Genomic DNA, 13,689 nt, shown 5'->3' on the forward strand with positions numbered 1-13,689 from the left:
GTTTTCTCATTTAGCTCATAAAAGTTGAAAAACCACTCAAGATTGGACCTTCTGCTAAAAATATACAAGCCGGCACAATCGATGCTCTTATGGCCTTTTAAGTTTGAAGTCTTGTGAACGTAGAATTGCTAAGAAATACAGCAGAAATGTGCAATTTAGGTCGTGTCCTGAACACAATTTGCTATACAAAATATATAGGTCATGCAAGGGATACTCGTCTTCGAAGTTCAAGCATAATCTTCTTTCATTGTTATCCGTTGCAGCTCGAGCTCGTCTATTCATACTTAAATGTTGACTTGAATCTTCGACGATGATGGTCATTGCTTGCTAACTACCTGCATTTTGCTCTTCTTTCATTGGGATATCGTTGGTAATGTAGATGTTCGGAAAGGGAGATTCAGAAGACGAGCTTATCGTCTTCGGAATTAGGTCATACTGGGTTGGGGTTTTGTGCGACTCGAAGTCGCCACATGTAGTAATGAATGTATACAGAGTTCAGGCTCATAGCTGCACCAAAACCCAAGATTGCAGACAGCAATATGGCATATAAGATCTTCAGTTTCAGCTGCAAATAAGACCAAAAGATTGTCAATAAGATGTAGTAAGGAAGTTGAGGTTTCTAACTTTCCAATGCAAAATGCAGAAAAGAAGGAAGTCCAAATGCAGCTGGGGGAAATGTCACAAAGGAAGCTATAGCGGTAGCCAGGAAGATCATCTTAATAACGACCCAAGCTCACCGCTAGCAAATATTGTTCTCTTTAGGCTTTTCCTTTTGAGCTTCCCCTCAAGGTTTTTAAAACACGTCTATTAGGGAGAGGTTTCCACACCCTTATAAAGAATGTTTTGTTGTCCTCCCCAACCAATGTGGGATCTCACAATTCACCCTCCTTCGGGTCCAAGCGTCCTTGTTGGCACTCATTCTAGAGCCAGACACCAGGCGGTGTGCTAGCAAGAACGTTGGGACCCCAAGGGGTGGAAACTTCTCTCTAGTAGACGCATTTTAAAAAGTTTGAAAGAAAACCCGTAAGGAAAAATCCAAAAAGGACAATTATTCGCTAGCAGTGGATTTTGGACTGTTACATATTTTTTCACGAGTTAAAAGCATCTGAATTTGGCAGCTTCAGTTTCGATGAACCCATAACTCTAATAGTTCGATTCTGATGGTCTAAAATAAACTCGTTAGTCGGGTCAATTTGGTTTTCAAAAATCGTTTTTTTTTTTTGTTGTTGTGCCAACAAGCAGCCTGAATCGACTCGCTCGTATATCTGTTCGTTAACCCTTCACAAACAGAGTGGCTCTCTTTCCAAGCCACTTTAAGATTGAATTATCTAATTCAGACTAACATTGTGTTATGCCCAATGCATGAAAGATTTTACTCACCAAAGTATAGAATAGATGAAGAATGACAGCTACAAGTGCGAACTCTAGAGCTGCAAATGTCCATATATACTCCTTGATTGCTGCAAAGTTAAGCAAGCAAGCAAATTATGAGACTCATAAATCAGCTATAGAAAATATTTAAGATTTTGCGTAAAACTATACCGAGGACGACGGAGAATATCGATGACATGAGACCAAACACCAACGCAGAAGGCACGGCGTAAATGATTGCCTTAGTCCTCAAGTCATGAACCTAAAAACGAACAATCCGAAGGCAAAAACACTACATTATAGCTCGATATGAACAAAAACATGATCGAACAATATCTTAATCCAAGTACGATGTGAATACAAATTCTGTAACAGCCCAAACCTACTGCTAGTAGATATTGTCCTCTTTGGGTTTTCTCTTTCAGGCTTCCCCTCAAGGTTTTTAAAACGCGTTCTGCTAGGGAGAGGTTTCCACACCCTTATAAAGAATGTTTCGTTCCCTTCTCCAATCGATGTGAGACCCCCAATCCACCCCCTTTAAGAGCCAGCATCCTTGCTGGCACACCGCCTCGTGTCCACCCCCTTCGGAGCTCAGCCTCCTCGCTAGCACATCGTTCAGTATCTGGCTGTGATACCATTTGTAACAGCCCAAGCCTACCGTTAGCAGATATTGTCCTCTTTGGGCTTTCCCTTTCAGACTTCCCCTCAAGGTTTTTAAAATGCGTCTGCTAGTGAGAGGTTTCTACACCCTTATATAAGAATGTTTTGTTCTCCTCTCCAACCAATGGGATCTCACAATCCACCCCCTTCAGGGCCTAACGTCCTCGCTGATACTCATTCCCTTCTCCAATTGATGAAGGACCCTCCAATCCACTCCCTTCGGGGCCAGCGTTCTTGCTAGCACACCGCCTCGTGTCCACCCCCTTCGAAGCTCACTCTTCGCTGACACATCGTTCGATGTCTGGCTCTGATACCATTTGTAAAAGCTCAGGCCTACCATTAGCAGATATTATCCTCTTTAGACTTTTCCTTTCGGGCATCCTCTCAAGGTTTTTAAAACGCGTTTGCTAGGAAGAGGTTTCCACACCCTTATAAAGAATGTTCTGTTCCCCTCTCCAACCAACGTTGGATCTCACAATCCACCCCCCTTCAGGGCCCAACGTCCTGTTGGTACTCATTCCCTTCTTCAATCGATGTAGGACCCCCCAATCCACCCCTTTCAGGGCCAGCGTTTTTGCTGGCACACCACCTCATGTCCACCCCCCTTCGAAGCTCAGCCTCCTCGCTGGCACATCATTCAGTGTCTAGCTCTGATACCATTTGTAATAGTCCAGACCCACCGCTAGCAGATATTGTCCTCTTTGGACTTTCCCTTTCGGGCTTCCCCTCAAGGTTTTTAAAACGCGTCTTCGAGGGAAAAGTTTCCACACCCTTATAAAAAATGTTTCGTTCCCCTCTCCAACCAATGCGGTATCTCACAAATTCCTAACGTAGTTCAAAATTCAATCAATTTCCTCTATCATAGCAAATGACATACCAGAAGCTGCTCAAGGAAGAAGAAGTAGCATATTGTGCTGATTAAAACAAGCACCACAAAGTCCTGCCAAGCACTGCAACAAATATAGAACTTTAAGTACAGTTTCCACAACCGGGAAACGAATTTCCGAACATCGTAAATCATGACGGGCCATTGCAATACCTCAACATCTGTGACCGGGAAACCGCTCGATTATGCAGCGGTCCACCGTCCCGTTGAGAGGTGGTCGGAATGCGGAGTAACGTGACGGGTAAATTCTTGACCTCTTGCCTACATACTTCACAGTTCTTGTTTCCTTTTCTGCTAAACCATTCTATTGCACAATCTCTATGTAAAAGCCTAAGGGCTCCTTTGCAACTGCATTCCATTTTGAGAGTGTTTTCTTCTTCGCATGGTTCAAGGCAGATTCTACAAACTGCTTCCTCTTCAGGAATTTCTTCATCATTTTCTAAGGTAACAGAACCATCTTGATCTGATACATCAAATAATTTACAATAAGGCCCCTAATGTTTGTGTTTCTTTAAATTCCGCCCCTAATCTTTTTGAAATTTTAATTTCATCCTTCTGCGCAATATTAAAGTGATACATAAGTTGCTTTAGGGTATGTGGATTTATACCAGAACTTGTACTCGCCTCAGAAGTTGCTTTAGGGATAGCGAAAGATGTCGATCGAACTATAACGATACTTCTACTGGGCACGGATAGAGACCTCGAAACTGCACGGGCTGCTTCTTTCTGCATGAGTTAAAAACGAAAGACCAAATTACGAATCTGAAACGAGCAATAAGTCTGTAATAGCCCAAGCACACCACTCGCAGATATTGTCCGCTTTGACCCGTTACGTATCACTGTCAACCTCACGGTTTTTGAGACGCGTATGTTAGGGAGAGGTCTCCACACCCTTATAAGGAATGTTTCGTTCTCCTCTCCAACCGACGTGGGATCTCATAATCCACCCCTTTTGGGAACCTAGCGTCGTCACTGGCACACCGCCCAGTGTCTGGCTTTGATACCATTTGTAACAGCCCAAATCCATTGCTAGCAGATATTGTCTGCTTTGGTCCGTTACGTATCGCCGTCAACCTCGCGGTTTTTAAAATGTGTATGTTAGGGAGAGGTATCCATACCCTTATACGGAATGCTTCGTTTCCCTCTCCAACCGATTCTCACAATCCACCCCCCTTGGGAACCCACCATTCTCGCCAGCACACCCCCCGGTGTTTGGCTCTGATACCATTTGTAATAATCCAAACCCACCACTAGCAGATGTTATCCGCTCTGGCCCGTTACATATCGCCGTCACCCTCATGGTTTTTAAAACGTGTATGTTAGAGAGAGGTCTCCACACCCTTATTAGGAATGTTTCATTCCCCTCTCCAACCGATGTAGGATCTCACAATCTACCCCCTTGGGAATCCAGCGTCTTCCTTGGCACATCGCCCGGTGTCTGGCTCTAGTATCATTTGTAACAGCCCAAACCTATCGCTAGCAAATATTGTCTGCTTTGGCCCGTTACATATCGTCGTCAGCCTTATGATTTTTAAAACGTGTATGTTAGGGAGAGGTATCCACACCCTTATACGGAATGCTTCGTTCCCCTCTCCAACCGATGTAGGATCTCACAATCTACCCCGTTGGGAATCCAGCGTCCTCCTTGGCACACCGCCCGATGTCTAGCTCTAGTATCATTTATAACAGTCCAAGCCTATCACTAGCAGATATTGTCTGCTTTGGCCTGTTACGTATCGCCATCAGCCTCACGGTTTTTAAAACGTATGTTAGGGAGAGGTTTCCACCCTATTATAAGAAATGTTTCGTTCTCTCTCCAACCAACGTCTGATCTCACAAAACATTTTCCACTGTAAGTACTAAAATTCTAGCTAGTTTTTGTACGATGAAACTTAAAAGAAATGAAGTTCGTAACACGAAAAAACTCACACGTGGGATTGGCCTTTCATCGATTGCGGTCGTTGTGACGGGGAGGGGAACCGAGGGGGACAAATTTGCGGCTGGAGTAACCGGGAGAGAGTTGGATTTTTTCCATGAAAAGTGTGAAGCGAAAGCTGCTATTATCGGAGTTTCAGCAGTTGACTTCGGGTCCGAACTTAGAAGCGAACTTCTCTCACCTTCAGCAGTAATGCCTTTTCTCTTAAAGCTTAAAGCCCTTAAGAAGCTTCCTGGAGATAAAACACCTTTACTGGAAGCTTGAGATTGCAGTAAACCTTTCCCGCTACGGCTTTTACCAAAACTCGACGATCTCGGGGGTATTTGAAGGGAAATATCGGGACGTCTACTACTATGTCCACCACCTGATGTCTGCTCATTCACAGATTTTACAATCGGGTCGTCTTCCTGCTTATAACAAATGTTCGAGTTCAAATTAGATTCATTGACTATCCAAGCAGTTCAATACATATTTACACACAAAGAACTCACAAAGCAAAAAAAAAAAAAAAAAAAAAAAAAAAAAAAAAAAGGGATGCTTTGTTTCGTTCTTCATATCAATGGCTCTCCTCCAAGTTCACGCTAAATAACTCCTACTATGGCTCAAACCCACCGCTAGCAGATATTGTCTGTTTTGACTCGTTGCGTATCGCCATCAGCCTCACGGTTTTTAAAACGCGTTTGTTAGGGAGAGGTTTCCACACCCTTATAAGGGATGCTTCGTTCCCCTCTCCAACTGATGTGCCCCTTAGGGGCCAGCGTCCCCGCTGGCACACCAATCAATGACTGGCTCTGATACCATTTGTAATAGCCAAAACTCACCATAGATATTGTTCGCTTTGTCCTGTTACGTTCGTTATCACCCCCACAGTTTTTAAAACACGTCTGCTCGGGAGAGGTTTCCACACCCTTACAAGGAGTGTTTTGTTCCTCCCTCCAACCGATGTGAGATCTCACAATCCACCCCCTTAGAAGCCAGCGTCCTCGCTGGCACACTGCCGGTAATTGGCTCTAATACCATTTATAACAGCTCAAGCCCACAGTTAGCAGATATTATCCGCTTTGGCTCATTACGTATCGCCGTCATCCTCACAGTTTTTACCGACGTAGGATCTCACATACTTCCCCACCTCTTTATAAAATCAAGATTTTATTTTTCATTTCCAACAATAACAATAAGAACTCAAGTACAATACAAACCCCAACTCCCTACATGAATTAGCTTAACGAACATCCCACTCCGCTACGCTCTCGGGGCAATAACCAGCCCACGAGCGTGTACGGAATCACCGATTCCCCAAACATCCATCCATTCGGATCCTATTACAGTGTAACTTTCTAAACAACATAAACACAACGTAAATAAGATATTAAGCAAGATTATCAAATAAATTCACCCATATTAACTGATTAAGCATTACACAAATGAATTCTGGAGGGTAAAGATCTAATTTATGATAATAAGAGCATTGTCTTCTTAGCTAGAACTCGACACACTGTTCAAGATCTACAAAGTACAAACAGAAACACAACTTTCCCCAAAAAAACAGGACAGCCGCAACGCCATGTTTGAGACTACGACAATAATTCAGCTCAAATTAAGCTCAGAAAACATAAAATTAACTGTTTCGAACAAACCTCAGCACTTAAATCAAAACAAACGATCATTAATTTCTCAGAACATTTCTCAGAACAGAACATTATCGATTACAAAGCTCTAAGAACAGCTGAAAATAATCATAAAATCAATGGAAAAAATGGATCAAAATACAAACCCACATGCAAAAGACAAAGAAGAAGAAGAAATCAAAATTAAAAATAAAAATTAAAAATTAAAAAAATCCCAACCTCTTGAGTAATCTCAGAGACGCCATTTGTAAGTGGCGGGACAGTTGCCATTTCTATTAAACCCACAAAACCAACAGCAAAAGAACAGCCCGAAATTTTTGAGAGAATCAGAGAGTAGAAGAAGAGAGATGGTAAAACGAGTCGGAAATTTTAATGATTTTTTATTTATTTATAATAATATTAAATTGGTGACCTGACCTGAAATGTAATTTTAAAGAGAAGAGAAGACAAGTCATGGGAAAATGGTTTGAAACTCTGACGTGGCTGGCAGGTGCTTGCTTGGAACCTTACGAGGAAATGGGCTTTTATGGCCCATTTACAGTACAATTAAAGCAATTATGGGCCCACCTCATCACAAGAAGCCCAAACGTTTTACCAATTTTCTATTTGTGGGTCCCACATGCTCAATAATTCTGTTTGCTTATGGGCCAGTTAATTGGGCCTTATAATCTCCAAATCCGTCTTTGCGGGCCGGCTTTGGAACGACGTCGTTCAATCGCCTTGAGTTTGCATAATTAAATCGATATTTAAGAATGAAATACAACCGTTCATTTCTCCGATTTCTGTTCACGATTAAAACAGGGTTGTGCGGAGTTTTGAAAGAGTTAATTATGAAAGTGTTTTAAAAAATATTAATACTGTGTTCTAATATTATATTATATTTTTGTTTATGTAATATTCTCTTTATTTACATTCTTTTTTATAAAAATTATACGAAAAAATTAAATAAAAAATTTTGTGCGGATGAAAATTGGGACAGGATTGAACAGAAGAAAGCTTCCTATCGCTGTTGTGCCAATTAGATGAACACGACTTTCCACAATGGTATAGTATGATATTGTTCACTTTGAGCATAAGCTCTCATGGCTTTGCTTTGGGCTTCTTGGGACTTCCATCCAACACCTCCCCTCGAACAAAGTACGTCTCCCCTTAATTGAGGCTCGACCCTATTTCTTTTAGAGTACTTTGTTCGACATTTGAGAATTCTATTGACATGACTAAGTTTAGGGCATGACTCCAATATCATGTTAGATGAACACGATCTCTCTACTTTCAGCATAAAGTCTCATAGCTTTACTTTGGGCTTCTCCAAAATGTCTCGTACCACCATGATCATTTGCTGATGTGGGACTTTCAACATCCAACTGTCTAATTCAAAAATGATTTGATAAATGAACTTAAATTCTAAATTAGGAACAAAAATGATAATTTGAGTGAATTTCCAAAAAATGAAAGAACGCGTAGATTGAGAAAGAGATTTTGCTTTCAACGGTCACTTAGCGCCGCGTTTGACAGCTTCAATACAGCTGGCAAAACACGAGAAAGTTTCCAAGTAAAGAGTTGACGGAAATATTTGTCAACTTGTATTTATTACAACTCCACTAATTTACATTTATTACCATTTGTTGTATTTTCTATTAATTTTTATACCAACATCTCTATTTTAGTCTATTAAATTTATTTTATTTTTATACTTTTAATAAAATTTGAATCTAATATTACTACTAATAAAAAAATAATTTTAATTAAAAATAGTTAATTGATAAAATAATTTTACAGTAGTTTCTTTTTATTCATGCCCATGATTCGAAATCTGGATTCAATATCTGATAGCTCTGAAATTCCTTTACGACATGGTCACTTGCTTATTTCTCTCTCTTAAGAGTAAAAACTATTTACACAGACCAACTCAAGTTATTTCAGTATATTTTATTCTCGTTTACATGTATCATAGTAAATTCCATTGTCTCTCCCTCTCGGTCGAGCAATTCCATTGTCTTTATCCAATCAACTAACCTATTATTTCAATATTATTCTTTGTCATAACACCCCTCTCGAGACGCGGATGAGCCCTAGCTCGATAAGCTCACACCTAACTAGAAAAAAATTCAGACACAAATCATTATAAAGTTAGTATTACATTGACCAACATGCATAGGAGAGGATTCAACCCTTTAATTTTTTTGATCGGTGATATATATCATAAATAAAAATAGAGCGATTTATTAATATTTACTCATATAAATTAGAAATATTTAAAATATTAAAATTTAGAATATAATTATTTTCCAACACCATTGAGTAGTGGAGCGGGTTCGGGTTGACCTTCCTCGTCTCAATCTCAATATTCTCTCCCTCCCTTTAGTCAAGATTTGCTAGAAAATTAATAATTTTAAAATTAATTTTAATAATTGGTCGGAGCTTTGTCTCAATTTCAAAGCTTAACGGTTAATCATTATCAATAAACAGCTAGCATTTTGAATGATTCTCTCTTATAATTTCATGTATTATGTCACACCCACATATATTATATCATTATTTCCTTCATTCTTCCTTTAACGTATACTTATTATTTTCTCAATTTCATATTTAATTTCTAATTATTATTTGTTAATTATGCTTCATTTCTTTGGAATTTTCTTTGGCATGTTTTCTCCTTTATCAAATTTTTTTAAAATATTTTTTCAAGTCAACCCTAATCCCGAGCATGATGCTTGTTCGATAGAGCTAAACCACAAATCCCACGACTAGTACTTGTTCCATTCACCACTTCTTTATTTCACGCTTGAGGATTTTACCAACACGATTAAAATTTGAGGCATGTAATAGTCAAATCCCACCAGTAATAAATATTGTCCGCTTCAGTCCGTTACATATTATCACCAGTCTCACGGTTTTAAAATGCGTCTGCCCATTTCGTCATTCTCCTCTCTACCTAATGTGGGATCTCACAATCCACTCTCCTTGTGGGCTCCAGTGTCGATACACCGTCTGATGTTTGGCTCTAATATCATTTATAATTGTCCAAGCCTGCTGCTAACAAATATTATCTGTTTTAGTCCGTTATGTATCGATAATCTCACCGTTTTAAAATGCGAATATTTTTAGTGTATATAACAAAATGAGAAAATAGTATTTATAGAATTGAAAATAAAATAATTATAAAACTTTATTAAACGAGATAAAATAATAATTAAAGAAGAATTGATCTGGTTTGAATGGGTCTCTAAATGCTTATCTATACAAGTGGAGATTGAAACTGATATCCATTGTATGCATTTGGTCTCGTGAACCGGATATAATTATAAAGCCTTTTGGACTTAGAACAAAGTCCAAATATATATATATATATATATATATATCAAAATAATTATGAGTTGCTTCCATGAATATACATTCACCAAACATTATTATATAAAGAGGGGACATAGTTTTATTTAAAATAAAAAAAATCATAGGGTTGAGGTCAACCATATACTTTAAATAATGTGTGCAGTTTGAATTTATCATGCAAATTAATTATTTGGTTCTAAGGAATAATTTGAAAGTATTATTATTATTATTATTATTATTGACGATGTTCAATAGAATTGTTTGATGGAGGCATATGGAGAAACCATGTCCTTTCATTAATTAAGATTTTGTTTTGTTTTGTTTATTTAAAGAAATTATTTTAAAATTAATCATTCAAATGAAAAAAAAAAAAAGTTTGACGGAATACATTTCGTCATGCAGGTCCCACTTGGTTTCGTTACGTAGCTCCGTTAGTAGAGGTTTGTTTTTGAAATTGGGTGTTGTGATTATGGGTTGAATGTCTAGTTGTCTAGACGATAATGATAATATCTTATACATGTACCGGTGCGTGAGATCTCACATTGGTTGGAGAAAAGAACTAAACATTATTTATAAGGGTGTGAAAACATTTTCTTAGTAGGCGTGTGAGGTTGAGGGCAATATGTAATGGACCAAAATGAACAATTTCTGCTAGCGGTAGATTGGGACTGTTAAAAATGGTATCAGAGCTAGATATCGGGCGGTGTGTCAGCGAGGAGGCTGGGCTCCCAAAAGGGGTAGATTGTAAGATCCCACGTTGGTTGGAGATAAGAACGAAACATTTCTTATAAGCATGTGGAAACCTCTCTCTAATAGACGCGTTTAAAACTGTGAAGCTAACGACGATACGTAACGAACTAAAGCGAATAATATTTGCTAGCGATAAAATACTTAAAATATTTAAAACAAATCCTATCAGGTGCTTTTCTTTTCATGAAAGAGATATCCTATATATTTTAAGTTTTTTTTTTCTTTAAGATGAAGAAACTTTATATAGTCATCTAATTTTATTTATAATTTCCACGAAAAAAAAACCATTTCCTTTAAAAAGATGACTTAAAACACATTATACATCGAATTCCAACATTATTGGAATAATCTCACACCAACAAATTAAAATCCCCTCTAAAATATTTTTGAAAATTCCCTATTTTAAATTTTTTATTATTATTATAAGAAACCAATATTGAAATATAAATGATAAATAAAACAGAATAGTTAATATATATATATATATATAAATCATCAAAACTAATTTTTATAAGAAAAAAAAAAGAAATTAGCACAATATTAGCACAAAGGTTCGGCTTTTAAAAGAGTATTAAATAATTTAAACGGTCAGCTTATCAAAGAAGAATCATAATAATAAAAATTTAAAAGATAAAAAAAAATTATAATGAATAAACTTTGATTTACGTCCCTAATCAAAATTTCTACCTACATCACCGTTAAATTGTTAAAAACGAGTCGAATTAGAAGTAAAATTTTTAAAAATATGTATACTCTTATTATCCAATAATTTAAATGGTGGTGTATAGAAAGATTTGAGATTATTATTACAAGATAAAGTTTTAATTTTTTTATTATTTTAAAATAAAAATTTAAAAATTGACCCATATCCATACTCCATAGCCACAAGCCGGACCTTAATTATGGGATAAGCCTTTGACTTTACACAATTTATTACTCCAAATTGTATGACTTTTTTTTTTTTTTTTTTAATTTTTTAATTTTTTAATATTTTTAATTTTTTTTAGTTTCTCCATTTTTGCCTATAAAAGGTTATCATTTCCTTTGTGTTTCTTCACCAATCCACTTCTTCTTATATTTTTATTTTAATATTTATTTTTTTCCCTCGAAAAAATCTCCAAAAAAATGAGAGCTTCAAATCATGGCTTCTTCTCCCTCTTTTCTGTACTGCTTCTCAGTACTCTCCTTGCTGTTCAAGCCGTCCCCAAGGGCGCTCTGAGCAATAATGCCTATTGGCGAACCTGCCCCAAAGCTTTGAGAATTATCCGAGACACCACCTTCCGGCTCGCTCGGTCGAATCCCGGTCTCGGAGCGCAACTCCTCCGAGTTCAATTCCACGACTGCTTCGTTCGGGTATGTCTATTTCTAAACTCTCGATCAGTATTAAAATTTATTTATCGAAATTTTGACTAATTTTCAAGCTCACGAGTACGAAAAGTTTTAAATATTGGTATAACATGACTTATCGATATAAGCTTATGTATGATAGGGATGCGACGCATCAGTTCTGTTAGATAGTATTAGCGGAACTCCATCGGAAAAGGAAGCAAGACCGAATTTATCGTTATTAGGGTTCGACGCTATTGACACAATCAAGTCGGAGGTTGAGAAGGCTTGCCCTGGAGTTGTCTCTTGTGCCGACATTCTTGCCGTTGCTGCTCGTGACGCTGTTTCCTTTCCAGTGAGTCGTCTCGCCTCTTATTAAATATATCAAATTTAATTTATTAGATCAGTCATTAATTTCTATGAATTCCTATGTAGTTCAAAAACCGGCAGCTGTGGCCAGTTTTAACCGGAAGAAGAGATGGAACTGTTTCGCGATCATCAGAAGTTACCGGCAATATCCCGTCGCCGTTCTCTAATTTCACCACTCTTAAGCAAATCTTTGAGAATAAAGGCCTTACCGTGAGCGATCTGGTGATTTTATCAGGTAATTTAATTGAACAAAAAAAAAAAATCATTTATAAATAATAATATTATATAAAAATAAAATAAATATATATATAATGAAAGAAAAGCATGCATGTATTCGCACGTACGTAAAGAAAGGTGCATGCATGAAAATAATATTTAATCATTTCTCAAATGAAAAGAAAATATTTGCATATTTATAATTCACCAAACTCCACAAAAATCAAAATTAAAAATAAAAATTATTAATATTAACAAAATTAAAAGTTTTTAATGGATTGAGCTAGGTTGAGATTGACATGCTTCATAGCTAAAAAATAAAATTGAAAATTTCAAGATTTTTATTTTTACGGTAAAGTTTCGAGACCTCCTTGATTTAGAATTGGGAGGGGTCGAGTAAAACAGCTTGTTAAACGAACACGACTCTCTACAATGGTATGATATTGTCCACTTTAAACATAAGCTCTCATGGCTTTGCTTTGACTTCCCCAAAAGACCTGATACCAATGGAGTTAGTATTCCTCACTTATAAACCCATGATCATTCACTAAATTAGTCGATGTGGGACTTCCATCATCCAACACAGCTAACCCGACTCGTTTCTGGGACGTGTTATTATTTAGGTGGGCATACAATTGGAGTAGCTCATTGTGGCACATTCTCAAGGAGGCTCTACAACTTCACAGGCCAAGGGGACGCAGATCCTTCATTAAATCCAATCTACGCCAACTTTCTAAGACAAAAATGTCCAAATCCAGCTGATTCTTCAATTACTGTAGAAATGGACCCAAGGAGTTCACGTTCATTTGACACTGATTACTTCAAGATCCTCACACAGCACAAAGGTTTGTTTCAATCCGACGCTGCGCTCTTGACCGACGACTCGTCGTCTCGGATCGTTAAAGAGTTGCAGAAGCCCAAAGCTTTCTTCCCTAGCTTTGCTAACTCCATGTTGAAGATGTCAGCCATTGAAGTCCTCACTGGAAAGAATGGTGAAATAAGGAACCGATGTCGTTTTGTTAATTGAGTTTATTATTATCATTATTATTATTATGTGTTGTTCAGTTTAATTATTTGTACTTTGGTTTTATATGTATGTGTGGTATTGAAGAAGCTATATTTATATGTATTTATATGTATTCAATGTTGATTAAACATATGTAACATTATGTGGGTATACATAAATTCTATATATGCATATTTTAATTAATTTC

The 13,689-nt window shown here is 37.4% G+C and overlaps 2 protein-coding genes across 2 annotated transcripts; one reads left to right on the plus strand and one right to left on the minus strand.

Moving 5' to 3' along the window:
- Positions 1-24: 24 nt before the first annotated feature.
- LOC111778580 (uncharacterized) lies at positions 25-6,874 on the minus strand. Its single transcript, XM_023658489.2, has 8 exons — positions 6,701-6,874; positions 4,847-5,260; positions 3,526-3,643; positions 3,071-3,380; positions 2,909-2,981; positions 1,543-1,633; positions 1,381-1,460; positions 25-565 (listed from the first exon to the last, which is right to left on the minus strand). Exons 1-8 carry the CDS (start codon positions 6,749-6,751, stop codon positions 431-433), a joined length of 1,272 nt encoding a protein of 423 aa, XP_023514257.1. The 5' UTR covers positions 6,752-6,874; the 3' UTR covers positions 25-430.
- Positions 6,875-11,627: 4,753 nt separating this feature from the next.
- Positions 11,628-13,665, plus strand: LOC111778677 (Peroxidase superfamily protein). The gene is made up of 4 exons (XM_023658637.2): positions 11,628-11,917; positions 12,054-12,245; positions 12,326-12,494; positions 13,099-13,665. Exons 1-4 carry the CDS (start codon positions 11,690-11,692, stop codon positions 13,500-13,502), a joined length of 993 nt encoding a protein of 330 aa, XP_023514405.1. The 5' UTR covers positions 11,628-11,689; the 3' UTR covers positions 13,503-13,665.
- Positions 13,666-13,689: the final 24 nt, after the last annotated feature.

The sequence above is a fragment of the Cucurbita pepo genome, chromosome 17 (assembly GCF_057944985.1).
Source record: "Cucurbita pepo subsp. pepo isolate OVF chromosome 17, ASM5794498v1, whole genome shotgun sequence".
Taxonomy (NCBI): Eukaryota; Viridiplantae; Streptophyta; class Magnoliopsida; order Cucurbitales; family Cucurbitaceae; genus Cucurbita; species Cucurbita pepo.

What these genes read in the sequence shown, in the direction of transcription:
- LOC111778677 (XM_023658637.2), top strand. Translation starts at nt 11,690, where the DNA reads ATGAGAGCTTCAAATCATGGCTTCTTCTCCCTCTTTTCTGTACTGCTT. An exon ending in TCCACGACTGCTTCGTTCGG is followed by an intron (nt 11,918 to 12,053) that starts GTATGTCTATTT and finishes TATGTATGATAG; the next exon opens with GGATGCGACGCATCAGTTCT. An exon ending in GTGACGCTGTTTCCTTTCCA is followed by an intron (nt 12,246 to 12,325) that starts GTGAGTCGTCTC and finishes ATTCCTATGTAG; the next exon opens with TTCAAAAACCGGCAGCTGTG.
- LOC111778580 (XM_023658489.2), bottom strand. Translation starts at nt 6,751, where the DNA reads ATGGCAACTGTCCCGCCACTTACAAATGGCGTCTCTGAGATTACTCAA. An exon ending in ATGAAAGGCCAATCCCACGT is followed by an intron (nt 3,644 to 4,846) that starts GTGAGTTTTTTC and finishes TAACTCATGCAG; the next exon opens with AAAGAAGCAGCCCGTGCAGT. An exon ending in TCTTCCTTGAGCAGCTTCTG is followed by an intron (nt 1,634 to 2,908) that starts GTATGTCATTTG and finishes GTTCGTTTTTAG; the next exon opens with GTTCATGACTTGAGGACTAA.